The following is a 27,078-nucleotide window of genomic DNA, read 5'->3' on the forward strand; positions in this document are numbered from 1 at the left end:
TGACATGCGTTCGCTGCAGTCCTGTACGAGTAACCGATGCTGATACATAGATGTATGGAATATCGTGAAGCTCAAGTGTTTCAATGCTTGACTCTCGAAGCGTCATCAGCGGACGAGCGGAAACAGCTCCGCTCAAGATCCAGATCGTCATTGTAAATGCTCTATCGTGAGAATACCTACTGCTTCTGCTGTCAGTCGCTATACATGTCAGCGTCATGGAACAAGTGATGATCTGGCTGAGTGTGGTACAGCTCTGTGTGTGTGCGCGATGCACAATGATTAGGTATTGAATACATCTTTGAAGCAATGTAGCTCACAGTCATACTACCTTTCTGCCGGGCTCTTTCGTCTCATTATCATGGAGTACCAGAGCCGGGACCAGTACTCTGGCTCATCGCTGCGGCTATGTCGGTCCTATAGACATGTGTGAACACGCCGTGCTTGTCTTCGTCTTCAACCAGGTACTGCAAATCTTCTGTTTCTGGAGGAAGCGTACTCATCAGTCCTTGGCCTGGGGTAGGGTAGTTTGGCGGATGAGTATCTGGACCGTAATTGTCGTCGTCAGGATGCGCGGCTGGTATTGATGGACGGACAGAGCCTAGGTGTGGTTGTGAAGGTGGCGCGAAAGCTGCTTTCGATGTCGAAGTGTGTCCATTCGTACCATTCGTACCAGCGGCATTTGCTTGCTGCTTCGTCTTGAACTCCGGAGCGAATAGAGGCAAGTCAGGTTTCATCGTCGTGGCTTTGGTGAGCAGTGTTACGAGCATACCCGGAGGCAGCCGTGAGAAGTACTGTTGACGCTGCAGGAATGTCAGTAGATGCGGTAATCGAAGAAGACGACATGCACACCTCTTCAGCTGGGATACCTTCTCCGCTCACAAAGCTGGCAACCTCTGCTTGAGGAACAGGAACCACCCTCTCACTCTCACACTCGGCGCAAAACCATTCCTTGTCGACATCTTCAGTGACTGCGCTTGGTATCGGCGGCTTATGGCACCACTGATGATATGGCGCATTGCATCCATCGCAGAAAACAACCTGGTTGCTGGCAGGACTAGTACCACGCAAGCAGACTTTGCAGACTGCGGATTCTGGATTCTTTCGGTTCGTGTAGTGTCGTCTTCTCTTGTTCGTCGTGGGAGATGGCGGAGGCGGGACAAAACTGGTTGGTTTCTGTATTGAACGACCTGACTTTGTCATTGTGGCAATGGGTGTGATCTCGTCGCTGGAGTCTGAGGCACCATCATCGTCCTCATCCCGCTTTCGCTTCCCACCACGGCCTCCACCGCGCCCTTTCCCTCTGGGTCGGCCACCGCCTCTGCCGCGACCTCGTCCTCGGGCAGTTACTGGTGTGCTTTGCGCCATGGCAAGTCCGGTATCAATCATCATCGCATCCGTGCCTCCAGTCCCTGCAATACTTGCATGACTTCCTCCACGACCTCCACGCGCTGGTGTACCGTTTCCTCTCGAGGGTGTGCCGTTGACTTGAACTGAAGTGGTTATGTCTTCGCGGAGAGCTTCGCCATCTGACGGTCCGGCCTTGGCAGCACTTTCCGCCTTCGCATTCGCATCGATTGGCTTCAAAAGGTCGTCTGTTTGCGCGTTTCCTGGTCTATTCCCCGGCGCGACTACAATGTTTGAATCATCGCCAGCAGTTGCACCGATCTGAGCGTCTAGCTCCTCTATCTCTGTAAGATTACAATCAGAGGCCGGCGGAGCCGCGGATACTCTTTCCTGGTTCGTGACCACATTGTCGGGTGCGACCTCCGCATGCGCGTTTCCATCGTTGTGTTCCTCCATCTGGTTTCATGAATACGTGTGAGAGGATATGGTGGGCATCGTAGATGTCGCAAACATCATCAACCATTGCTAGTGATGGAGGAAGGAGTGATGTCAAGAGCAGACGCCGATGTGGAGACATGAGACATCAGGAGAGTGCCTGCCAAGCGCGACAACCTCAAGACTCCGCCGATGCTTCTGACCATGGTTGTTAATGACATCGACATCGACATCACCTGCTCGTGGACGTAGAACGTCCTCTGAGACCCAATCCGCATCACCCGTGGCCTCCAACGTCCATACTACCGTCCGCGAATCCTCTATCCGTTCTGCCGCGATGCCCGCGAAATCGATTCGAACACGACGCTTGAGCCTTTGAGCACACAAACAAAACGTACGGCCGATCTGCTGCGTGACCGTCATGGCGAAGGAAGCAGGACTACGTTCTGTGAGATATACACCACGGTGAAGCACCACACTGCTCATCGGCTTCGAATCTTCAAAGCAGCCATGGTGTGTCTCTTGAGGAATACCGAGAGAGAGCTGGTGGAAGAGAGTTGCATACAAGCAGGCGTTCGTGATGTTGAGAAGGCTGTGCTATGAGGTGAGAACTTTCTCCCTGGATGTAGGTGACAGGTAAGTTCGTGCCGGCGGCGACACCGACATGCAGCTTGTAGGATCACGGTGAGAATCAGATCATACTGAGTACGCACTACGGGCTCGTGTGGTATGCATCGGCTGGTCTGCTCTTGAGTCCATACATATCTCTCTGCAACTGCCATCCTAGTATGAAACCAAAGCCAAGATCGCGCCTTCTTGTTTCGCAACCATGCTCAACGGCTGCGCTTCCGCCATGCGAAAGCAACTTCACACCACACCTGGGCACCTGATCAGCCCTTCAGTTCGAACAACACTCACGCCACCTACCGCTCCACCAGAGAGCGTGGCACGGGCAGCATCTTCACTATCCAGTGCGCTGCCCAGCCAACACTGACCAAATGAACACTGACACGATGCACAAGGCAGGCGACCCAATGCTGTCAGCGGCAGAGCGAGTCTCCGCCATCATCGAGCTTGCAGAATCCATCCTTATCGACGTCGACACACAAGACTTGTTTGTGCTACAGCGCGTCAGCCGCACCTTCCGACACATCATCACCGGCTCCAAGCTCCTGCTCCAGAAATGCTACCTCCTAGATGACCCAGACTGAACTCCCAGCTGGCCTTCGAGATTCTCTGGCGACGCACTTGACTACTCTCTTTCCGAGTTCGGAAGCTATCTCAACCATCGCACGATCCGGTATCTCACCACCTCCACAAGAGAGGAACACTGCTCGCAGAAATCGACCAGGATGCCTATTCCCACCATGTACTTCGACTACTGCGCTCGATTCGATGACCGAGTTGCATTGCCACATCGACGACTTGGCATCAGTGGCCCAAGCAGAACTCACGACACAACGCAATCTTGGGAGAAGATGAGGCTCAATCGTAAGCCATGCGCTATCATCATTAGCACAAGGGTGCAAGTCTGGCGCAATGGGACATTCCGAGGCACATATGTTGATTGGCGTCGCTTTGGCAAGGGACCATGGATTCTCGGCGACATGTTCGATGCTTTAGGCCAACCTCCAGCGACGGCAGCTGAGAGATCACATGTACCATCTCAAGACGGGATCTCCATCTGTCCACATCTCATCGCCGCGTCGTCAGCAAGAGGCAGATCAGGGCAGGTGGATTCTCGGTACTGGACTGGCTTTGCGGCATTACCACTTCTCCTTCGGGAACCACTCTCCAAGCAGGTGGTGGTCCAGTGTTCGCGCTCTTCAACAGCTTACAGTCACAGGCGGTCCTCGTTCTGCTGTGTATCAAAAGGCTTTGACGGAGGTCATAGCGCCACGAATCTTCGCACCTGGTCTCGCAACAAAGCCCCGGCTGAAAGCATCTGAATCTACAAACGCCCCTTCGCCTGCTTCACAGAAGCCTCTCCCGAAGACGATGCCATCCTACGCCGATATGGTGGAGGCTGGCAGATGACAAGACCGTTGACATAGCAAGCACAGGGCGAGGAACATGGTGGGTCCGCGTTGTGGTGCCGCACTGGTGCGCAATGTTCGCAACTATTCACACAGTCATACATTGTGGGTATCACACGCCATTGAACAAACAACTCTACCAATAGCTCATCATTCATAGTCTTTTACAATTGCTTCTTCTCGTCACCATCTTCCACGGTTGCCGACTTGGCCACCACCTTTGTGCTGTCAACCCACCCCTCGCCCCTCAACGAGCTCACCAGTTTTCTCACCACGCCACCCTGCACAGCACCAGGCTGCGCCTCATACACCACATTGACCGACGCCAAACTCGCCACAAACAACAACACATCCCCATTCCTGATCCCTCTCCACCATCCCCTCTTCTTCCCCACCTTGTACAGCGAATCAATGCTCAACCTCATACTGTACAAGAAGTTGTCCCTCTCGTCATTCCTCGCGACCCAAGCCCATAGACCTCCCAAGAACCCGCCCAGGAACCATCGTTGCGTGGGCAGAACAGAACGGGGAAGGACGTTGTTGAATAGACAAATCGAACCCCACGACGTTCCAATCGCGCCCGTAATGAAGAGGGACATTTTGATGATGCGTTGACTCACGCGGTTGGCGAAGACGCTCGGGTTGGCGAGGAGTTTCTTATACCCCAGCATGGCGAAGGCGCCGCAGATGAGGGAGAAGAATTTGAGGACTGGGGGGAACGCGGCGATCCAGTATTTGAGGTATGTTCGTGCGCAGGACGGATCGCGGGGGTGGAGGAAGGCGCAGGATGTGTATTTGATTGCTGGGTGGGCGGGTGCTGTTATCGGTGCGAGTTTCAGCACTGAAGGTGAGAGTGGTGGTGTTTCCTTTGCGGCTGGGAAGAGGATGGGTGAGACGAAAGCTGGCCAGCGGAGTTTGCTGAGTTCCGCCAATGCGTCGACGATGTCGAAGGTTGAAGGCCAAGGCTTTCCCGCGGGGAAGTCTTGAGGCCGAAGCTGGATGTATTCTGGTGACCATTTCAAGATCGTCTTGCCGTAGCTTTCGGGGAAGCAATCGCGGTCGAACACGAAAGCGTGCAGGAGCTGGCCTGCGGCGAAGGGCATGACGAGCCAGCTCCCGAACCACCAGGGTCGCGTTTTACCCTTGGGCCGGATGTAGCCGTTGTCGGAGAGGGTGTTGTAGCTGTATTCGAGGCTTCGCGAGAAGATGTAGATGGCGACTGTCATGCGGAGCTGATCGTTGGGACCGAGGCCCAAGCAGAGACCTGCGAGGGATGCGCCGATGGCGGGTGTGTATTGTGATGTGAGGATCTTTGCGGTTCGAGGATTTCGTTCGCGGAACGGTTCGGCGGAGTCTTCTTCCAGAGCTGCCTTGAAGCGCTTGAAGAAACGATGCAGGAGTCGATGGAAGAGGAGGATCGAGGAGAAAGACAGCGCTATCCTGGCGTTTCTGTATCGTGGTTTCGCAGCTGTAGGTACAACTTCACCTCCTCTCCGCTTCGCCAGCGCCTCCATCACGAACTCGAATCCCTCCAGCCCAGTGAAGAGGGAGAGGTAAACACGCAACGCGGCTCTAACGGCTGCGACATTGTAGTCTCCGCTCTCCGTGCTGCTCTTCGTGATTTTCTCATATCGTGGCGGGCTCGGCGTTTGTTTCTGGACTCGTTTCGGCGCTCGCGATATCAGGTAGTTGTGCAGCAGCTCATACTCCTTCGGACTGAGTGTGTATCGCAAGGCAGTTCGTGTTATTGGATCGATCGGTCGTTTGGAGAGATTGCTTGACGATGAGTTTCCTGATCCAGATGATCGTCGCGACGAGGACAACATTGCTGCGACGTCTATCAGGGAGTGTGAGGCATAGGTATAGCACTTGCAGGAGGTGGGATGTTTGTCGTCGAAGTCGATGATATATTTTGATCCCTCGACGACATGGCTGGGGTTGAGCCGAGGTGCGGGTCTCATCTTGCGAACGGACCAACTGACCGGCGATGTAACTTCGCCGAGCACGACGATTGCTTCTCTTTCACATGAAGGCCGAGCACACTTCAACGATGTGAATGGACCTTGCGATACTGTGACGACGCTATGCTATGCAGTTGTCGCACAGAAGTCGCATCAGTCGATGGCAGCTTCCCTCCCGGTCTCGAACCTTGCCGCGCCTGCTCACGACACCGAGTCGTTCCCTATCGACCGCTTTGAAAAAGACCGGTGCTCGATGCGCGCACATCAGGAAACATGCGACCATTGTTCCCGTCGGATCGCCATCTGCTATGTGGCACATCCAAGAGCTGTGAATGACGACAGGGTTGTTGCGTGAGGAGAAACAACGTCGAAGTCAGCGAGCAGAGTCTACAGAGAGCGAGTACTTCTCCATGTATCCGCGGAGCACTTTGTACTGCTTCCAGCTGTGGCATCGGGGGCCGATCAGCGTCTTCTCAGCTTGCTGTCTCAATGCGCACCTGGGTCGTCTCCGTTTGACGGAATCCGGTATGGGTTGGTTCCTTCCAGCAGTCCTCTTTCTGCGAGGTGTTGCTAGGACCAACGAGTGGTGCCATACTGTACGTCCTGCGAACATACGAGGACCATCTTCGAGCGAATAGATGGGTCTCAGAGGATATTCAATGTCAAGCGTCAAGAGCATCAAGATCGTTGGCCGAGATGAGTGAGCACAGGACACTGAAATATGAGCCTCTCGAACTTATACGCTTCGCGGCTAGCAAAAGAAGATGATTGCAAGCTCCGTGCATGGCCACTCGACAATCCTACACCCATCAAAGCGCTGTCCTCCAGATGGGCCATGGGAGTTGCTCCCGACTTGTGCAGATTGTCACCGATGACATGATCCCTAAAGCCCCTTCCATGTTGAAGTCGTGTAGACTACTGACAGCTCTCAGATCTCCGCACGTCTACGTGAGGTTTGTTGCAGTGGACACATTGTGCAGTAGTCAGCATGGGGCCGTGGAGAAGTCTGCGGAAGTCTTGATGGTGCTCATGATCTACCATCGTAAAGTGGTCAAGCGACAACACCGTGCTCAAGTGGCGAGTCAACTACTGCAAAACGTCAACCAACGAACTTTGCACGCAGAAACGACGCTCTGCTATGCCACTCCCTGTGAGACATTCTTAGCAAGGAACACTGATAGAACGACCCGCGAGCAGAAGGTGCTCGAGTTCTGAGCCCGGCAAGCGGTAGAAAGCCACGCCATACTCAAGTCTAGTTCCGAGACCCGCTGCATGCCAGCGTGTATGCTCGGTCATGGCCTCGGTCTAGCTATGGATGCGGCTAGGACACGGTTGTCTCGGACTATTTACACGCTATCTCTCAGCTCCTGCCCGGCTTCATTCTGCCCTAGCCATAACGTACACTCGCAGAACGCATCAGAAGTTAGTCATTAGCTTGAACCCACCTACCCTAGCTCGGTCTATCCTCAACGTATCATTCAACGCAGAACGCATCAAGAATTAAGCAGACGCATTCCCGCCCACTGCTAGAGCCTTCCCAACTTGGAACGATGCTCGCAGCAAGGACACGCACCGCCCTGAAAACGTGAAAATGGGTTTCGCGGGATGCAGCCACTTGCCTCCGTCCGACGACCGAAGGACAGAACTTCCCAGAGCCACAAAAGAAGGTGCCCGCATCCTGCCCGTACCTAGCGAGAGCAGAACAATGTTGTACGGTCCAGCCGAAAGACAATGCTATGACATGCTGCACCGGTTATTGACCACGGTACGAGAGTACAATTCCGTTCGCACATAGACGTTGGTAATTCCCGGCGAGCAGTGCTATGGACTCTAGCGGCTCTGCGGATAAGGCAACTCGTGAGGGCTGATCGAGGAATCCATCCTGACAGAGGCCAACACGTCTCAAGAAGTCTTGCCGTGCAATCGAAGGTGTCTGATGCTGACGCCGGCGCTGTCGTGAGGATTTCTGCTCTTCTGCCATGTCGCTGGAATATTGTGCATGTTGGTCGGTAAGCATTCTGCGTCGTGGTTACAGACATTGCTGCCACATGCCAAAGACAGTCACAGCGTGCGGAATAGAAGAGCTCTGCCCTCCGACATAGTGCAGCTGTGCCAGCGAGCCAGCAGTATAATGACACGACGACGCCAGCGACACACCTTTGCGATCACCGACCGGTCACACTGCTCGACTTTGGCGACAGCACGGCCGCCCTCTCTCTGGCGTACATACATAAAGCATAACTAATAATGTATTGAGATAGTATATAACTAGCAAAAGGAAGGAGAGAGATAAGCTTAGTAAGTAAATGCCTAAGGCACCCGTATATATAGTCATAACCCTGCCCTAGGCTAGTAGTATTGAGTTATTCCCTTAATAGATACTATACGTACTAGTATATACTAGTAGTAACGTAGTCAATATATATAGCTACTAGCCTCTCCTATTTCTATCCTATTATCTATCTTATTAAATAGATAGATAGATATTTCATTAAGCTGTTGTAGTGCCCTTTGGCCTATATAGCTATACTATCTTGTTTTTGTATATATAGAGGGGAAACCGTGTTAGTAAAAACCCCTCCTCCTTCCCGCCTATCTTTTCCTCCTAGTTGTCGTCTTAAATTTCCCTTATTAGGGGTACGCTAGTGTTATAGGCCTACCCTAATAACTACCCTATCTACAACCCCCCTAGCTTCCGCCTCTTATCTATCTACTCCTCCGTCTCGCTAGCGAGGCTAAACTACTAGAGATATCCCTACTATAGTATCTACCGAGAGATTCGGCGAATGTTACCTTTGTCCCTAATAATTAACTTATAGTCTCTCCTTTCCGCTTAGTACCTCTAGTTTCCCCTATCTCTCGCCTACTACGGGCATCGTAGTAGTATATATTCTAGGTTTCACGATAGGTAGCTACACTAGTAGACTAGGCTTTAGATATCTAGTACGCGTCTCCTAAATAGGTAGGCCCTTAATCTAATATATTCGGACCTAATTAGATCGCTATGCTTACTTTGGCCCTTGTTAGGTCCCTATATAGCTAGTAATTGTGTCTCTAGAAGGCTCGGAGCGCTATCGGGCCTATTGTCTTAGGGGGCTTCCTTTTCTAGTCCTACTCCTATAGGTAGCTCGCTATCTATTCCGCTAGGCTTTAGGTCTTAGCCTTGCTCCCGCCGGCCTAGCGAGTCCTACGCTCCTCCTCTTTTCGTGCTAGCTATTCGGTACTTATCTATACGGCCGTAAAGGTAGTAAGGTCATCCTCTTTTAAGCTTGTCCTATATCCGGCCCCTCTCTAGTAGCGGCTTTCTATCTTATTCTTTACCTTCTAGATCGTAGTTTATACTAGGTAATCTGTCGTCTTTACCGCGTATTAAATTCTTATTCCCCGGATATATTAGCCGATTAGTAGTGTTCCTGTCTCTATTTCTACTATACTTATTAACGTTGTCTTATATACGCCTAGTACCCTACGTAGATTACCTACCTATATCCTATTTAGGAGTTACTCTATCCGCTTTAGGATCGGCTTACCTATACCTCCTATTCTCTAAATCTATACCCCGTATAATATAGCTAGTCTAACGATCGCCTTATATATTACTCTTACCTTATCGAATATTACTCCCTATATAGATACCGTAAGCCTCTTTATAGAGGCTTCGTTAACTTACGCTCGACTCTAGGCTTTCTTAATCTATACATTCTAGCTTAGCTTCGGGTCGAGCTAGATCCCTAGTACTCGTAGCTCCGCTAATAGCTTAGTCTCGTAGCCTTAGATTCTTACCGACGCCTTTATATTATAGTATATTCTTGCTTTCCTAAAGTATATAAGTTAGTACTTTTTAGGGGCAAACCGGGCACTATACTTCTTTACCTACTCCTCGTATTTCTTATGCCTATCTTTAAGGAGGCGACAGTTCTCTTCTATCAAATCTAACTAGGCTAGGATGTTTATATCGTCTACGAACCCCGATACTAAGGTTTACGGAGGGGTAAGTAGGGGGATTAGATCAGACATAAATATTAGAAACAGGATAGGGGAGAGAGTAGATCCCTAAGGTATTCTAGCCTCTACCTTTACCGGGTCGGACGTATACCTTCCTAGGACTAGGTATATCGTCCGTTCCTAGAGAAAGGAGTAGACGAACGTCGTTACCTACTAGGGGTTACCTTTCTGCTATAGGATATATATTAGCCTTTAGTATAAGACGTTGTCAAAGGCTCCTACGATATCGAGGGATAGTAAGGACGCCGCTCGGTTCCTACTATAGTACTAGAGGGTCTGAATTTGCTCCGTAATTAGCTCTACTACTATTAGTATCGATCGCTAGCTTCTTCTCCCTATCTATATTACTAGGAGTACGCGGTTATCCTCGGCTAGCTATATAAGTCTCTAGTAAGGAAGGAATTATATTTAGTAAGCTAGCTACGAGATAAGGTAACAAGTCTTAACCGCGCTTTCCTACTTATCTAGTACTACCGTATAGCCTCGTTTCGAGAGGTTAGCCCGGAGCAAAAGCTTCCCTCTACGCCCTCCCTCCCTATTTACTCCTTAAGCTAATATCTACCTCTATAGGCCTAAGCCCTTTAGTGCTCTCTATTAACCGATATATATATCCGTCCTCTCGGGCTATATAGATAGTATTAGCCGTTGCTACTAGTATATACTACGCCCTAGGTTTTAACGCCCTTTACGTTACTGTAGCCTATCTCTAGAAAGCGGCCGTCTATACCTTATAGGTTTGCTCGGGGTACACACTACGCCGGGTAGCATACTCCTTACGTTTCTACCTACTAACTAATATAAAGTTCCTAATTACCCTACCCTCGATCCTCCCCGATTATAGAACTAATCTACTTATATTATACGTGTTTTCCCCGTCCTAATAGCCGTCTTTTCCTTGCTTAGGCTATTGTCTTTTCCTCGTCGTAATCTACTATATTAGACTAGGTACGTTATATAGCGGGATAGGTAGTACCTTAGGTAAAACCCTCGTTCCTATACCGGGTGCTTAATAGGCCCTTATAGGCTTCGTCGCGTATCTACCTACCTACCGTATTACCCGCTAGTAAACACTAGATTGTTTCGTAGTCCGCTCGACGCCGTCGTATAGTCCGCTTAGTTGTTAGTCTATAGTCCGCTCGTCTAATGTTTGTCGCTTAGCCCGCTCGGTTTACGGTCTCCGGAGGTAAAAATTCTATACTTATACTAGAGGTGTCCTATCGAGCGTATAGGCCACGGTTCCGCGCCCTTCTTATACGTAGAAAGAAGAGGGACTCGCTCCCGATGCGAGTATACGCTCGTCAGATAGTTTTTATACCCGTTTTACTAGTAGTCCTCTACTCGCCGCGGCTTCGCCTACGTTACGTGCCCGTTACGCCTACGACGCTCTAGCGTAAGAATACTTGGCTCTCTCGTAGTAAGACGAGAGCTTCGTAGCCGACACTACGTATAGGTAATTCTCGTCGTCGACCTATCTTATTAAATAGGTACAGATTAATAGTAGCGGAGTAGAGTAAGAGATAAATCTTTAACTAACTAATAGTACGAGTATATAGTAATATATTCGGAACTAATATATTAATTATATTAGATATCTATCTTAGCTAAAGGGGAGAGAAGGTATCTCCCTATAAGCTAAGTTATCTTAGATATCTTAGGCTACTAGATCACTTCCTTATTACTAACTCCCTTTAAGATACTACATCTTAATAGCTACTATAATTATATACGTCATCGATAGTAGCGAGTTATATTGAGTAATTGTTACGAGACAGCCCTTTTCTATAAACTGCCTCGTAATATAGTATTGTCGGCTATACGCCCGCGCGCTAGCGGCCGCTAGTACCTACTAGCTCGATTTGCGCTACTTTATCTTCTCGCGCCTCTCGCGCTCTCTTAGATAGCTCGCGTAACTGTTATAGTCTCCCTATAGAGTATATAGAAGGTAGGGATAGAAGAGCCTTAGAGTACTTAGAAGTCGTTAAGAAGTAAAAGCCTAGCTTAGGATATAAGCGCTAAGAATCATATACTCCGTAACATTTACTACGGGACCTAGCCCTCTAAATTTACTACACTACTAACCCTTAATAGATTTACTTCGGCTCGTAACTATATGACTTACGGTACTCCCGCGAGCACCCGCGACTACGCTAGACTCTAGAAGAAGTACGTAGAAGACTCAGAACGTAGGGCAGGTTAGAATAAGGTTTTAAGTAAAGCTACTAAGCGCGGCTTCGTACGGGTTAGCCCTATTAATACGGGGATACGTACTCGCGAGGATCGCGTATAAGTATCTAGCGTTCCCTAGGCCTCTCTTACTTTCTTCGTCTTTCGTTTTATATAGCAATTATACTATACCCTTTATATCTACACTTCGTACCTATATTCTCGCTTTTACTCTTATGTCTTATAGGCTAGGCTCTCGCCCTAATATTACGAAAGACTAATAAACCGTCAACTACTCGAGTTATCCTTATAGGTGACTACGCTACTAATAGAGGTGTCAACCTTGATAACTAAGACACTCTATTTCACTTTAGTAAGTAGGCTAATATCCCCTTCTCGAACGCCGCTACCTTCGGTACCTAGGTAAACGCTAACCCCGATACCGCCTACGCTCTTATAAACCGTACCGTCTCCTCTTTTCGCGAGACCGCCTAGTAGGTCGAGTAAGCAAATAACTAAGTAGTATACCTTTAAGGTATTATAAACACCTTCTAGAACCTCGTACCGTACGCCGACGATAACCGCCGCTAGTACTTCTCTAAGAAGGTTAACGACCTAGATAAGTTCGACGGTAATAAGAGTAAGTTCGAGGCATTTAAGACATAGCTCACTATTAAGCTATTAGCTAATACCGACCACTTTCCGTAAGAGAAGGACAAGGTTACGTACGTCTTCTCCCTCCTTTAGGGAGACGCCGCGGCTTAGGTATAATACTATATCGATAACGCTACGTAGACTATCGGCTACCCGGACGTCCTTACCTTAATATAGGACCTCCGTACTACCTTTAGTGATCTAGACCGTAGAGCTACCGCCTAGAACGCTATCTATAACCTCCTCTAGAAGAACAAGAGCTTTGCCGAGTACCTCGCGGCCTTTAACCGCGGTATTAGGTTTACCGGCTATAACGAAGAGACTAAGAAGAGCACTCTCCGCCGTAGCTTATTAGTAGAGCTTCTTCGAGCCCTCGAGGATAAGGACGTCGGTACTATAAGCTTCCGTAAGCTCGTCGAGACCTACTAGCGCCTCGACTCTAATATAAAATATACCGCCTCTCTCCTTGCTTCCCGTTCTTAAGGTCGTTAGCCTCGTAGTCCCGGAAGCCACTTCGCTACTCTACTAGGCGCCGCCGCTCCTACGGCTCTCCCTCCCGTCTCTATAGGTAATACTATAGATCTTAGCGCTAGTACCGCTGTCCCTCGAGTCTTAGGCCTCGTTAACGGTAAGCTTACTCCCGAAGAGAAGCTTCGCCGTCGCTAGGCCGGACTCTATACCTACTACGGCAGTCTAGGCTATATTGTAGTTAACTATCCGTAGCTCGCTACCCGTAACGCCCGTAATCCGATTCGCGGCGCTATCGGCGCTATCGAGCCTACTCCTACTACTCCCGCTAAGTAGGAAAAAGCCTAGGTCTTCCTTATCGACGCGATAAAGACTAAGAATAACGTTTACCGAAAGTAAAGAGAGGAAAGAAGTTAAGGATTAATATAGTATAGCTAGACCTATACGACGAGACGGGTAAGGACTACGCTTATAAACCGTTCGTTACGAATATAAATATCGGCTTAAAGAAACTCTCTTCTTCTAATCTTACTCTTATAGATACTAGCGTACTAGGCGAGTCTTTTATAGACTATAAACTCGCGACCTCTCTTAACCTCGAACCCTAGGAACTAAAGTATCCTCGTACCCTTAAACTCTTTAACGGTACGGAGACTACTACTAGTAAGATTACTTATATTATATATACGTTAATCACTCTCGAAGGTAAGCGTATGTCGATCACTAGCTTCCTTACGTCCCTACCGTATTAGAAGTTTATCCTCGGCCTCTACTAGTTTAGACGATACTAACCTATTATCGACTAGACTTCCCTTACTATTAGCTTCCCTCTAGAAGCTCCTCCGGTACCTCCGCCTTCTCCGCCGCCTTAGCGCGGTCCTAAGTATACTAAGATCTTCTAGGTAAACGCCGCTACCTTTACTACTACTACTAAGTAGCCTAAAGCTTAAGTCTTTACCGCCTCTCTCCGCGATATCGACATCGCCCTCGAGAAGCTCGATAAGAAGCGTATACCTACCGACCCTACTACAAAGGTCCCTCCTTAGGTATACTATATCCTCTACGTATTCGATACTAAAGCCGTAGACGAGCTGCCTCCTTATCGCCCTTACGACTATAAGATTAAGCTAGAAGAAGGTATAGAGATACCGTTCGGACCGCTATATTCTATATCCCGAGAAGAGCTTATCGTCCTTAAGGGATATCTCGAAGAGAACCTAAAGAAGGGGTTTATTCGAGCGAGCCGTTCTAGCGCTAGTAGTCCCGTTATATTCGTTAAGAAGCCCGGCGGTAGCCTACGCTTCTACGTAGACTACCGAGGCTTAAACGCTATTATAAAGAAGAACCGCTACCTAATACCGTTAATTTAGGAGACGCTCGAGCGCCTCTCTAAGGCTAAGTACTTCACTAAGCTCGATGTTATCGCTACGTTTAATAGGTTACGAATAGTAGAAGGATACGAGTATCTTATAGCCTTCCGTACTCGCTACGGGCTATTCGAGTCGCTCGTTATACCCTTCGGTATCTATAACGGGCCTAGTACCTTCTAGAACTTTATTAACGATATCCTTTAGGAGTTCCTCGATCAGTTCTATACTACCTACATCGACGACATCCTAGTCTATAGCAAGACTAAGGAGGAGCACCGCGAGCACATCTATAAGGTCCTTTAGAAGCTCGTAGACGCCGGCTTATAGCTCAATATCGACAAGTACGAGTTTAAGAAGACCGAAGTCAAGTTCCTTAGTTTAATTATTACCGTAGACGGCATTAAGATAGACTAAGAGAAGGTCGACGCTATTGTCGAATAGGATACTCCTACGAACGTTAAGGAGGTCTAGGGTTTCCTAGACTTTACTAACTTCTACCGCCGCTTTATCTACGTATTCTCGGGCGTAGTACGCCCTTTAACGAAGCTTACGCGTAAGGGTAAGAAGTTTACCTAGACCGACAAATGCTAGGAGGCTTTTGACTTACTTAAAGCGAGGTTTATTAAGAACCCGCTCCTATACCACTTCGATTTCGAACTAGAGACCCGTATAGAGACTAACGTATCCGACGGTATAGTAGGCGGTATCCTACTATAACGCCGCTCGCCTGAATCTCCCTAGTTACCTATCGCCTTCCTCTCTAAGAAGATGACCGCTACGGAGTATAACTACGAGATCTATAATAAGGAGCTTCTCGCTATCGTTAACGCTTTTAAAGAGTAGCGCCCCGAGCTCAAAGGCTCTACTATACCCGTCTAAGTAAGCTCCGACTATAAGAACCTCGTCTACTTTATAAAGAGTAAGCTACTTAATCGTCGCTAGGCCCGCTAGAGCGAGTTCCTCTCCCGGTTCAACTTTATAATCTTATATACGCCCGGTAAGGCTAACTCGATAGCCGACGCCCTTACCTACCGCCCTAGTAACTCTCTAGTTGATCGAAGAGGGGGCTAGCAAATCGTAGAGCAACAAGCTATTAAAGAGTATAACCTCTCTTCCGAGCTTCGAGAGTACCTATTAAACGGCTAGCCTACGCTCGCCGCTTCCTTTACTACTCTCGTGCTCGCTCCTACCTACCTTAATAAGAGTGATAACGAATCCGAGCCTAAAGAATACGCCTCGGACGCTAAGGACTTGAACGATAATAAAGAGGGCTTAGTAACGACCGAAGGCTTATCCGAATTAGATTTTAAGGGGTTTAATAATAAGGAGTAACCTAAAGGTATTATAGCGCGAGTACGAATAGCGTACAATACCGACCTAGTCGCCTAAGAGTTAGTTTAGGCCCTTAAATCTAGCGCGAGGATATTCCCGGGCTTCTCGCTATCTAAGTACGAGCTCTAGGAAGGTGTCGTCTACTTCCGTAAGAAGCTTTACGTACCGTAGCCTAAAGGCTCTAATATCCGAGCTAAGATTCTTTAAATCGTCTACGACTCCGCCTCTAGGGGTCACCTAGGCGTAGCTAAGACCTATAAGCTCCTCGCTAGGTATTACTAGTAGCCGTATTCCTAGAAGGACGTCCGCCGCTACGTACTAAACTATACTACTTACCGAAGAGCTAAAGCTAACCGCTACCGCCCCTATAGTCTCTTATACCCTCTCCCGGCTCCTAATCGTCCGTAGAAGTATATTACTATAGACTTTATTACCGATCTTCCTTACGGTAAGACCTTTAGCGGCGTAAAGGTAAAGGCCCTTCTAGTAATTATAGACCGTTACTCTAAGGACCGGTATATAATCCCGTACTAGAGTATAACCGTAAAGGAGACTACTGTTACGGTTTAAGCAGCGCGCTGCCCCACAACCCTCACCTGTAGAGTCACGGGACCCTGCCTCACTAGAACTGATCACCTGTCACGTGACAGGGGTGATCAGTGCTCAGTGATCAGTATGCTCAGCGACACTGATCACACTGATCACATTGATCATCGCCTGGAATGGCGATGTCTCCTTTGTATTTAGGAACGACGAGATGCCCTTATGGCTTCGAGGCGTTCAACTCATGTTACTATCTCACTGATTGGAATACGACTTCTATCTCAATCATTCATCTTCGCTCAGCTTGCTTCAGCCTCTCCAAAGAATACCGCCACGTGACTTGACTGATCTCCTCTTTGAGACTAGCCCTGGAACGAGACATAACACTTTGAACGCCCTCAGGATGAGCGCTACTCAAGCAGCTGGTAGGGGAACACCCGCCCCCAGCGAAGCAGGAAGCATCCGCCGTGCGCCACCTCGACAGACCACCACGAAGGACGATGAGTCTGATGACGAAGACTCCATCCCAAGGAAGAAGGACGTTAAGGCTGCCAAGCCGGATCTCTTCCATGGCGATAGGGCCAAATACGACGATTGGGTTAACCAGATGGACATGTACCTCATGTTCAACCCAGTCGACTCCGACAAAAGAACTATCTTCGCCATCACGTTCCTTCGCGGAAGTGCGCAAAACTGGATCAAATCCTATCTCAAGGAATACCTTGACGGTATGGGACGACACGACCCCACCGGAATGTTCAGGAACTACACCCTTTTCAAGGACAAGATGAAGTCTATCTTTGGAACCTCGAACGAAGTACAACAAGCCGTACGCATTATCCAACACCTGAAACAGAAGACTTCTACTTCAGAGTATGCGGCCAAATTCGAGGAGTATGGACAGATCACCGGATGGGACCAGACGGCGCTGATGACTATGTTCCGACGTGGTCTCAAGGACTCGGTCAAGGACGAGCTTATGAGACACGGAGGATCGATCTCTAGCCTCGAGCAGTTGATGAAAGCATCGATCGATATCGATGATCAACTCTGGGAGCGATACCAGGAAAAACGATACGACTCCAAAGTAGGAGGCATGGCAGGATTTATCCCAGACCGCAGGAATACCGGAGGGTATGTTGCGAAGGGAGGATTCCAGCGACAAAGCCAGCCCTACTATGGACCACAGCCAATGGAACTGGACGCTACCCAGCGAGGAAGGAGGATCGACAAAAGCAAGGGCAACGGAAGACCCTTCAAAGGTAAAGGAAAACTAACGTGTTACGCATGTGGCAAGGAAGGCCACATGGCAAGGGATTGCCGCGGTAAAAATATGGTGCGCCGCGAGCAATTCAACATGATGCAACCCACGGTGGGCAAATCTGGGAGCAGCGTTGGACCCCGACAATTCAACTATACTCAGAGAGTGGAGGAGAAGGACAGCAACCGGGTTGCGACATCTCTCCTGGACCCCTCGCAAGGAAGAGGAGGCTACCATGTACAACAACATCCACTACCACCCAATGACCAACAATCTCGGGACAACGTCAAGTGGAAGATTCTTCGGGTGCAACGAAACCTCGAGGAAGATCTCCAGAGGATTAAAACCATCTATATACTACCCAGGACCAAGGAAGTCTTGTCCTGCGTGGACAAGGCAATCCTCCTACTTGACGAAGTTACAGAAGAAGCAGAAGAACAAGGGCTGCAGTTACTATGCAAGCCTTTTTACGACCAACTGCATACTCAATGGTGGACCCTGACGAGCCGCATTGAAGCAGAAGGAAGAAAAGAGAGATTGTTTGGCATGATGGCACGAGGAGTCAACCACGAAGTCGAGAGGGAATCTCGACACGGTCACGGAGGCCTTCACTGGCGCTTCTGTTACCAGGACTCGTGCCAAACCCACTACTCCGCCAAGGAAGGAGCAGGATACTGGCCGCAACAACCGCGCGGTACCCTGGGAGCCCAGCACAGACAAAACTCGAAGCTCCAAGAAGTGGACATCGACGAATCTTGTTTTAACGACGACGACAAAGAAAACCAAGACCCAGCATGGGACGGATCGTGGTCGCCACCACCATCCGAAGCACAAAGAGACCCGGGCTTAGACGACATCGCCGAAGAACAAGATCCGGAAGATTCTAGCGAAGAATCATCCGAAGGAGAAGAGAGCGATACAGACGACGAAAACGAAATATATACGTTCACGGTAGACGCGCCAAGAAAACTCCATGAGTTAATCATCTACCTCCAGCGACGACACGAAGAATTCCTACCGAAGTTCTCAGGCAAAAGATACTTAAATCCTGTCGAATTTGACAAGACGCTCGACACGATGAGAGGCATGGTTTGGGGCTTCCCAACCATGAGCAACACTGAGGACCTGTCGAAGGCAGTTATGGAACGGCCACCTATAGGAAGCAAGGTGACGGGTGCCGGATACCTGACACCAGCAGGAACATTCGTCTCCAATGAACTACGAACAGCAGTACAGCACGAACGGGCTCTCTACTTAGAATCGCAAAAGATCCAGGAACGCAACAGACTACAAGTGTGGACACAAGGCAACGGGCTACAGGTTCTAGCCGAAGCTACTAGGCACGAAGCACAGCGAACCACATACCATTCGGGAAAAGGATCGACTCCCAAGGAATGAGCACCCAAAGGGAGTTATGCAACACTCAAGCTCAGGCATCGACATCAAACACAGTTTTCCAAACACAAGCAATCGTCAACGGACACCGAACCAGTGTCATGATCGACTCAGGAGCAGCGGGGAACTTTATCTCCGAGTCTTTCACTACCAGAAACGGGTTAGCTACCCTGAAGAAGAAATGGGGTTACGAGTTGATCGCAGTAGATGGATCATCGTTACCTAGCGTGGAATGGGAGACGAGACCATTGCCACTGGCTATCCAACAGCACCACGAGAACATTACCTTGGATGTCACTGATATGGCCAGTCATGACATAGTACTAGGTATGCCTTGGTTGAGAAAGCACAACCCAGTTATCGACTGGAGAAGAGGAGTACTCACATTTAAGCAATGCAACTGCGTTATCGGCATTGAACCTACGCGTCGACAGCGAGAGGCGGTAGATGAGGCAAGGAAACAGCTCAACGCATTCGAGCTTGCGCCGAACAGAAGGAACCAAGAACCACCTTCGACCGGGATAGATACTGGCGTGGGGCCGCCGGATCATGAAATCACTGGAACGGATGGAAGTAACGCACCATCGAAGAATGCCCGCATATCGGAACCGAGCATTCCCAAGGAGTACCTCAGGTGGAAGAGGCTCTTTGAAGAGGAAAAAGGCAAAGACGCACTTCCTAAACACCAACCATGGGACCACAAAATAAACATTCAGCCAGGGAAAGAGCCTCCATGGGGACCCCTATATCAAATGTCCGAGAAAGAGCTAGAAACCCTACGAGAATGGCTGAAGGAGAAACTCGCCAAAGGATGGATACGACGATCCACCTCTAGCGCGGGAACTCCATGTATGTTTGTTCCAAAACCAAACGGGAAGTTACGACTCGTACAAGACTACCGAAAGTTGAACGAGGTCACGATAAAGAACCGATATCCACTACCGAACATCGAAGAAGCACAAGACAGACTTACTGGATCAGACTGGTACACCAAAATCGACTTACGAGACGCATTCTACGCAATCCGCATGGCGGAAGGCGAAGAATGGAAGACCGCATTCAGGACAAGATATGGACTCTACGAATTCTTAGTCATGCCCATGGGTTTGACTAATGCACCAGCATCCTGCCAGGACCTCGTTAACGAGACGTTACGAGATCTTCTCGACGTCTGCGTTATCGCCTACATGGATGACATACTGGTATACACGAAAGGACCGCTCCAAGATCACGTTAAGAAAGTCCGGGACGTCTTCGAACGACTCACACAAGCAGGGTTCAAGACGGCACCAGAAAAATGCGAGTTCCACAAGAAAGAAGTCAAGTTCCTCGGCTTTATTATAAGCACGACGGGGATAAGAATCGATCCAGCAAAGACGCAATCCATCCGGGAGTGGCCAAAACCAGCGAACGTCAAGGACGTACAATCCTTCTTGGGACTAGCGAATTACAACCGCAAGTTCATTAAGGACTACTCCAAGACAGCAGCGGCAATGACGGCACTCACCAGAAAGGATACCAAATGGGCCTGGGGCACCAAAGAACAGCAAGCATTCGAATTACTCAAGGAACAATGCGCCTCAGCACCTACGCTACGACTATTCGACGGTACGAAAGAAGTCCAGATCGAGACGGACGCATCGGACATGGCCATAGGAGCATGCCTTACTCAAGAACATGATGGGAAACGACACCCGGTGGCCTATTACTCAAGAAAAATGACACCCGCGGAACAAAACTACGACATCCATGACAAGGAACTTCTCGCCATTGTCGCTGCGATGCAGCACTGGAGGGTATACGCAGAAGGAGCACCCAAGCTGACGATTCTTTCTGATCATAAGAATCTCACTTACTTCACTACGACAAAAGTGCTAACACGAAGGCAGTCCCGCTGGTCGGAACTGCTCGGTCAGTACAAGTTCGAAATCCGCTATACACCCGGCAAAGACAATGGTAGGGCCGACGCACTAAGCCGAAGAAGCGACTACATGGAAGGCAAAGAACCGGTACGGCAACAAGTACTTAAGACTAACCACGACGGGAGTCTGAGCGCCAACACAAAGGAGTTCAACAACATAGTGCAAGTCCTTCAGGATACCACGGAACAGTTCCCACTAGCACACGGGAAGTACCAGGTACCGAGGGAACGAGAAGAAGAATGCATACGACAACATCACGACAATCCAACATATGGACATCCTGGAACCACGAAAACTCTCGAGGTCATGCAGCGGAGCTTCTCATTCCCGCAGATGAGACAGAAAGTGCTACAGTACATCAAACGATGCGTGCACTGTCAACAGAACAAGGCTGCACGACACGAGAAGTACGGACAAATACAGTTCAGGAAACCACCGACACAACCGTGGGATGAAGTAACGATGGACTTTATTACCAAGTTACCCAACTCAGCGGACAAGGCAACAGGCACTACCTACGACATGATTCTAGTCATGGTCGACCGCCTAACCAAATATGCACACTTCATACCAGCGAGCGAGACATATACCGCAGAGCAACTCGGATACCTTGTTCTCGACAGACTAGTTCGATATCACGGATTCCCTAAGGTTTTCATCACCGACCGTGACAAGCTATTCACATCGAATTACTGGAAGACTCTAGTGTCAACGATCGGCATACAACACAAGCTGTCGACAGCGTACCATCCGCAGACGGACGGACAAACGGAAAGAACAAACCAGACACTGGAACAATACCTTCGACACTACGTAAATTACGCACAAGACAATTGGGTATCACTCCTACCCATGGCGCAATTAGCACTGAACAATCATAAATCCGAGACGACGGACGAGACACCATTCTTCGCAAACTACGGAAAACATCCTACACTGTTTGGCGAAGAAGGAAAACACCCACAAGCTGACAGAGCTATCGCCACGACACAAGACCTAAAGAGGGTACACGAAACTGTCAGCAAAGAAATCGAGAAGAGCCAGGGGAAACTATCAACCTCCCGACAAAAACGACAAATGGCACCTCAGCTAAAGAAGGGGGATAAGGTCTATCTTCTCACCAAAAATCTCAGAACAAGAAGAAAGACCAAGAAACTGGACCAGTGAAAGTCGGACCATTTCTCGTTGAAGAATCTCGAGGACCAGTCAACTACCGACTACGGCTGCCCAAAGACGCAAAAATCCACCCAGTATTCCACATATCTATGCTGGAACCAGCGGACCCCGGAACACCATGCCAACAATCATTTCATTACCAGCCAGAGGAAGAAACCGAATTCGAGGTCGAAAAAATCCTGGACAAAAAAGGTCAGCGATACCTTGTCAAGTGGAAAGGATACGACGAATCAGAAAATACCTGGGAACCAAAAGCGAACCTACGGAGCTGTCAGCAAAGAATACAGGAATACCACAACGCAAACGTACCCGTCAACCCGCCGGCAGCAGCTCGGGGATCTCCCAGAAGTCGTCACCGAAACCCTCTAGAGCACCCCAGGTGCTAGGAGACAGGCTTAATGAGAGACCAACGGTCTCCACCTCCGGAAGCAGTGAAGAAGCCTCCGCGGCCTCCTGCTCCTCAATACTCCGCTCTTCGACGGAGATCGCCTCTTCAGCACGGCGATCGATCAAGTCCATCTGCTGGCGCAGGCGCTCCTCCCGAGCCCTTGCGACTTTGAGGTCTTCTAAGGCCTTTTCATGTATGCGCATCGCCTCCTCTTGCGCAGCCCGGGACTCCTGGATCTTCTCCCGAAGACGAACCTTCTCCTCCGCCAACCTCTTGAACTCCGACTGAGTCACCTTTACGTCGCAACGCTGGCCACGACGAAGACACTCGCTACATTTTCCAGAGCGAATGTGCACCTTGCACACACGACCATGCCTCTCGCACGACGAACACTTCTTGACCATGACTTCGCCCGCGGACTCGACAAAATCGTAAAGACGACGGCGACGGATTGTGCTAGAAGGGCGTTGTGGGTTAGGCATCGCAGAAAGCCATGAAGAAACAGACCTGGGGACGTCACCATCATAAGTAAGCTCAAGGGACTGAGCTAGGCTAAAAAGGGGATGGTGTTACGGTTTAAGCAGCGCGCTGCCCCACAACCCTCACCTGTAGAGTCACGGGACCCTGCCTCACTAGAACTGATCACCTGTCACGTGACAGGGGTGATCAGTGCTCAGTGATCAGTATGCTCAGCGACACTGATCACACTGATCACATTGATCATCGCCTGGAATGGCGATGTCTCCTTTGTATTTAGGAACGACGAGATGCCCTTATGGCTTCGAGGCGTTCAACTCATGTTACTATCTCACTGATTGGAATACGACTTCTATCTCAATCATTCATCTTCGCTCAGCTTGCTTCAGCCTCTCCAAAGAATACCGCCACGTGACTTGACTGATCTCCTCTTTGAGACTAGCCCTGGAACGAGACATAACAACTACTCGCCTATTCTACGAATTCGTCTAGTGCTTTGAAGGCCTCCCGGACAGTATTACCTCTACTAGAGGCTCCTAGTTCATCTCGTACTTCTAGAAGCGTCTATGTGCTATCCTAGGCATTAAGTATAGCCTCTCGACTAGTTTTTAGCTATAGACTAACGGCTAGACCGAAATTACGAACGCTATCCTTAAGTAGGTCCTTCGTTACTTCGTCGACTACTACTAGAAGGATTGGCCTTAGTATATCCCTACGGTAGAGTTCGCTACTCGTAACTAGGACTCGGAGACTACTAGCTACTCTCCCTTCTATACTATAAGAGGTTACTACCCTTATATAGGTATAGAACTAGAAGAGCCTCTCCCGCCTACTAAAGACGTAAACGAGTAAGTAGTAGACGAGTTCGCTACTATACTCTTATAGATCTATAAAGAAGTCTACGACGAGATAGTATACGTATAAGCAATCTACGAGGATCAAGCTAATCGTCGTCGCTAGCTAGCTCCTAACTACTAAGTAGGCGATATAGTCTACCTTGACTCTAAGAACACTAAGACGGACCGCCCCTCTAAGAAGCTAAGCTAGAAGAACCTAGGTCCTTTAAAGATCACCGAGCGTATTAGTTTATACGCCTACCGTCTAGCTCTTCCTACGAACATAAAAATCTACGACGTCTTCTATCCCGTACGCCTTCGGCCGTCGGCTAAGGACTTATTCCCGAACTAAAACTAAGATATACTAGGTCCTCCCAATAAAGTAGAAGTCGACGAGCCTATTAACCTACCTTCTAACGACTATACCGTCCGTAAGATCCGGGGAATCCGCGTAGAGCCTAACGAAGTTAAAGGGCTACCGCCGATTAAGTATAAAGTCAAATAGTAAGGTTTCTCTAAGTAGGATACCTTATAGGAACCTATCTAATATATAATCTTTAATCGTTAAGTAATCGAAGAATACTACGCCCGCGTAGACGGCCTAGAGGTCAATATCGGTAGGCTTTTCGAATCTAAGCTCTTCGACGGAGCTTACTAATAGTATATCGACTATAATATTAGGCCTAGGCCTAGTACTGAAGCTGAACATCCTCGATATATAGAACTACTACGGCTTCGTAGGAACTTAGCTTTATTCGGGGGGCTACTATTCTAGTCTCCCTATAGAGTGTATAGAAGGTAGGGACAGAAGAGCCTTAGAGTACTTAGAAGTCGTTAAGAAGTAAAAGCCTAGCTTAGTATATAAGCGCTAAGAATTATATACCCCGTAATATTTACTATAGGACCTAGCCCTCTAAATTCACTACTCTACTAACCCTTAATAGATTCACTTCGGCTTGTAACTATATAACTTACGGTACTCCCGCGAGCACCCGCGACTACGCTAGACCCTAGAAGAAGTACGTAGAAGACTCGGAACGTAGGGCAGGTTAGAATAAGGTTTTGAGCAAAGCTACTAAGCGCGGCTTTGTACGGGTTAGCGCTATTAATACGGGGACACGTACTCGCGAGGGTCGCGTATAAGTATCTAGCCTTCCCTAGCCCTCTCTTACTTTCTTCGTCTTTTGTTTTATATAGTAATTATACTATACCCTTTATATCTATACTTCGTACCTACATTCTCGCTTTTACTCTTATATCTTATAGGCCAGGCTCTCGCCCTAATAGTAACTATATATATCTTTACCCGACCCTATTATAGTATTCTCGCCCGTAATAGTTAGTTACGCCTACCTACGAGTAGAGAGCTAACCTCTACGTATGATACCGAGACCGCCCGAGATAGTACAATAGTACTAGACCGTACGATTAATTCGCGATAATATAGAACGCCGGCGAGGCCCCTCGATGCCCTCCCCTACGACCTTTAAGTATACGACCTAGCGCTACTATTTAGCAATAGTAACACCTATATCGTACGCCCTCTATCTTAGCCGAGTTACTAACCGGAGACCCTTAGAACCTAGAACTTTAGAACTAGCTTAACTCGATCCTTAGCGATAGTATATATCCGGACCGTATAAGTAGGATATAGTATAAGTAAGGAAATATAATAGATAGGTCTACTCTCTCTTATCTATATATACCCGATTTATAAATTTCTATAACTAATAATACGCCTTAGCCTTCAATACGATACGAGGGTAGTAGGGTAGAAGGTAAAAAGCTAGTACGACTAGATATCGAAGATACTCGTCTCTTGTCTTACGAAGACGATAGTAAAGGTATCGACTTTATATAGTTTATCGATAGTATAGCGCCTCCTCGTATAGACTAGATCGACTTTAACAACATAGACTTCGAGTACGATCTAATAATCTATAAGATCGCCGATACCTATTAAATAGGTACGGGTAGATAGTAGCGGAATAGAGTAAGAGATCAATCTTTAACTAACTAATAGTACGAGTATATAGCAATATATTAGGAACTAATATGTTGATTGTGTTAGATGTCTATCTAAGCTAAAGGGGAGAGAAGGTATCTCCCTATAAGCTGAGTCATTATAGATGCCTTAGGCTACTAGATCACTTCCTAATTATTAACTCCCTTTAAGATGCTACATCTTAACACTCCTACTTATCTCGTATAGGAGGTTATAGTCTACTCACTTCCTATTAACAGTACTTAGACCTTTTTATAACAGGTTAAGCTAGCTTATAAACCTCTAGAAGTATAGACTAGTCTTTGGTTTTATAAACCCGTCTATAACTTTTTTAGAGGTTAGGATATACTTAATAGCAATAAGCCTCTTCTACTAAAGTTTCCTAATAGAGTTATAGGCAATATCAATGTGCTTCGACTTGTTATAAACATATACATCTTTTACTAGGGTAAGGGCAGCTTAATTGTTACCTCTTAATTAGACTAGTCTCAAATTTGATATAGTCTCCTAGTTTCTAGTAATTCTTAGTTGATAGGAACAGTCTCCTCCTAACTCTAGACAATCTATTTCTCTTAGTAGTAAAGCTAGGAATTAGGACTGCTTTGTGTATATATTTATAGCTATATATTTCGCCTCTATTAAAGATGTTACTACAGACTTTTGCTTCTTACTAATCTAAGAAACTAGTGCTCTATAGAGGAAGAAGACATACCTAAGGATTAAGACTCTGTCTACTTTCTCTATAGTATAATCAGAATTATAGTATCTAATAAGGTGTCCTTTTCTAGACTTTAAGAACTAAAGTCCTATATTAGGGTATACTCGTAGGTGCCTAGTGATCTTCTTCAAAGCCTTTATATAGTAGGTAGATAGGTCACTCACAAATAAGCTTATCCTTCCTAGGGTAAAAGCAATGTCTAGCCTTATAAATGTTGCTAGCTATATCTAATTACTATTAATACTCTAGTACTCTGCCTTGTTACACCTCTTATCTATATAGCTTGAAGGTTTCAGGGCCTTATAGCTGTCTATAGGTAAGTATATAGGTGCTGCCTTCTTATAGTTTATTCTTATCTTTGCTAGGCTATCCCTAATAAAGTGTCCTTAGTCAAGTTTCAGGATTCCTCTCTTCCTGTCCCTTATAACTCTTATACTAAGGATCTTTTTAGGTTTACCTAGATCTTTAATCTTAAAGATCTTGCTAAGTTCTCTTTTGAACTAGAGAACATCTATTAACTTTAGTATAGTAATTAGAATGTTATCTATATATATAAGGATTATGATCTCCCTCTTCTTATAGATAAGTA

General features: G+C 47.9%; 3 protein-coding genes across 3 annotated transcripts; 1 reads left to right on the top strand and 2 right to left on the bottom strand.

Annotated features, from left to right (window-relative positions):
* Window positions 1-356: 356 nt before the first annotated feature.
* Window positions 357-1,800, bottom strand: CLAFUR5_10760 (SWM histone demethylase complex subunit; the record flags this gene model as incomplete). The annotated part of the gene is made up of 2 exons (XM_047909908.1): window positions 357-800; window positions 850-1,800. The coding sequence occupies 2 exons, from the start codon at window positions 1,798-1,800 to the stop codon at window positions 357-359; spliced, it is 1,395 nt and encodes a 464-aa protein (XP_047764605.1).
* Window positions 1,801-2,608: 808 nt separating this feature from the next.
* On the top strand, window positions 2,609-2,990 carry CLAFUR5_10761 (uncharacterized protein; the record flags this gene model as incomplete). Its single annotated transcript, XM_047909909.1, has 2 exons — window positions 2,609-2,750; window positions 2,806-2,990. The coding sequence occupies 2 exons, from the start codon at window positions 2,609-2,611 to the stop codon at window positions 2,988-2,990; spliced, it is 327 nt and encodes a 108-aa protein (XP_047764606.1).
* Window positions 2,991-3,979: 989 nt separating this feature from the next.
* On the bottom strand, window positions 3,980-5,641 carry CLAFUR5_10762 (uncharacterized protein; the record flags this gene model as incomplete). The annotated part of the gene is made up of 1 exon (XM_047909910.1): window positions 3,980-5,641. The coding sequence occupies one exon, from the start codon at window positions 5,639-5,641 to the stop codon at window positions 3,980-3,982; it is 1,662 nt and encodes a 553-aa protein (XP_047764604.1).
* Between the last annotated feature and the right edge of the window lie 21,437 nt (window positions 5,642-27,078).

Source organism: Fulvia fulva, chromosome 7, assembly GCF_020509005.1.
Source record: "Fulvia fulva chromosome 7, complete sequence".
Lineage (NCBI taxonomy): Eukaryota > Fungi > Ascomycota > Dothideomycetes > Mycosphaerellales > Mycosphaerellaceae > Fulvia > Fulvia fulva.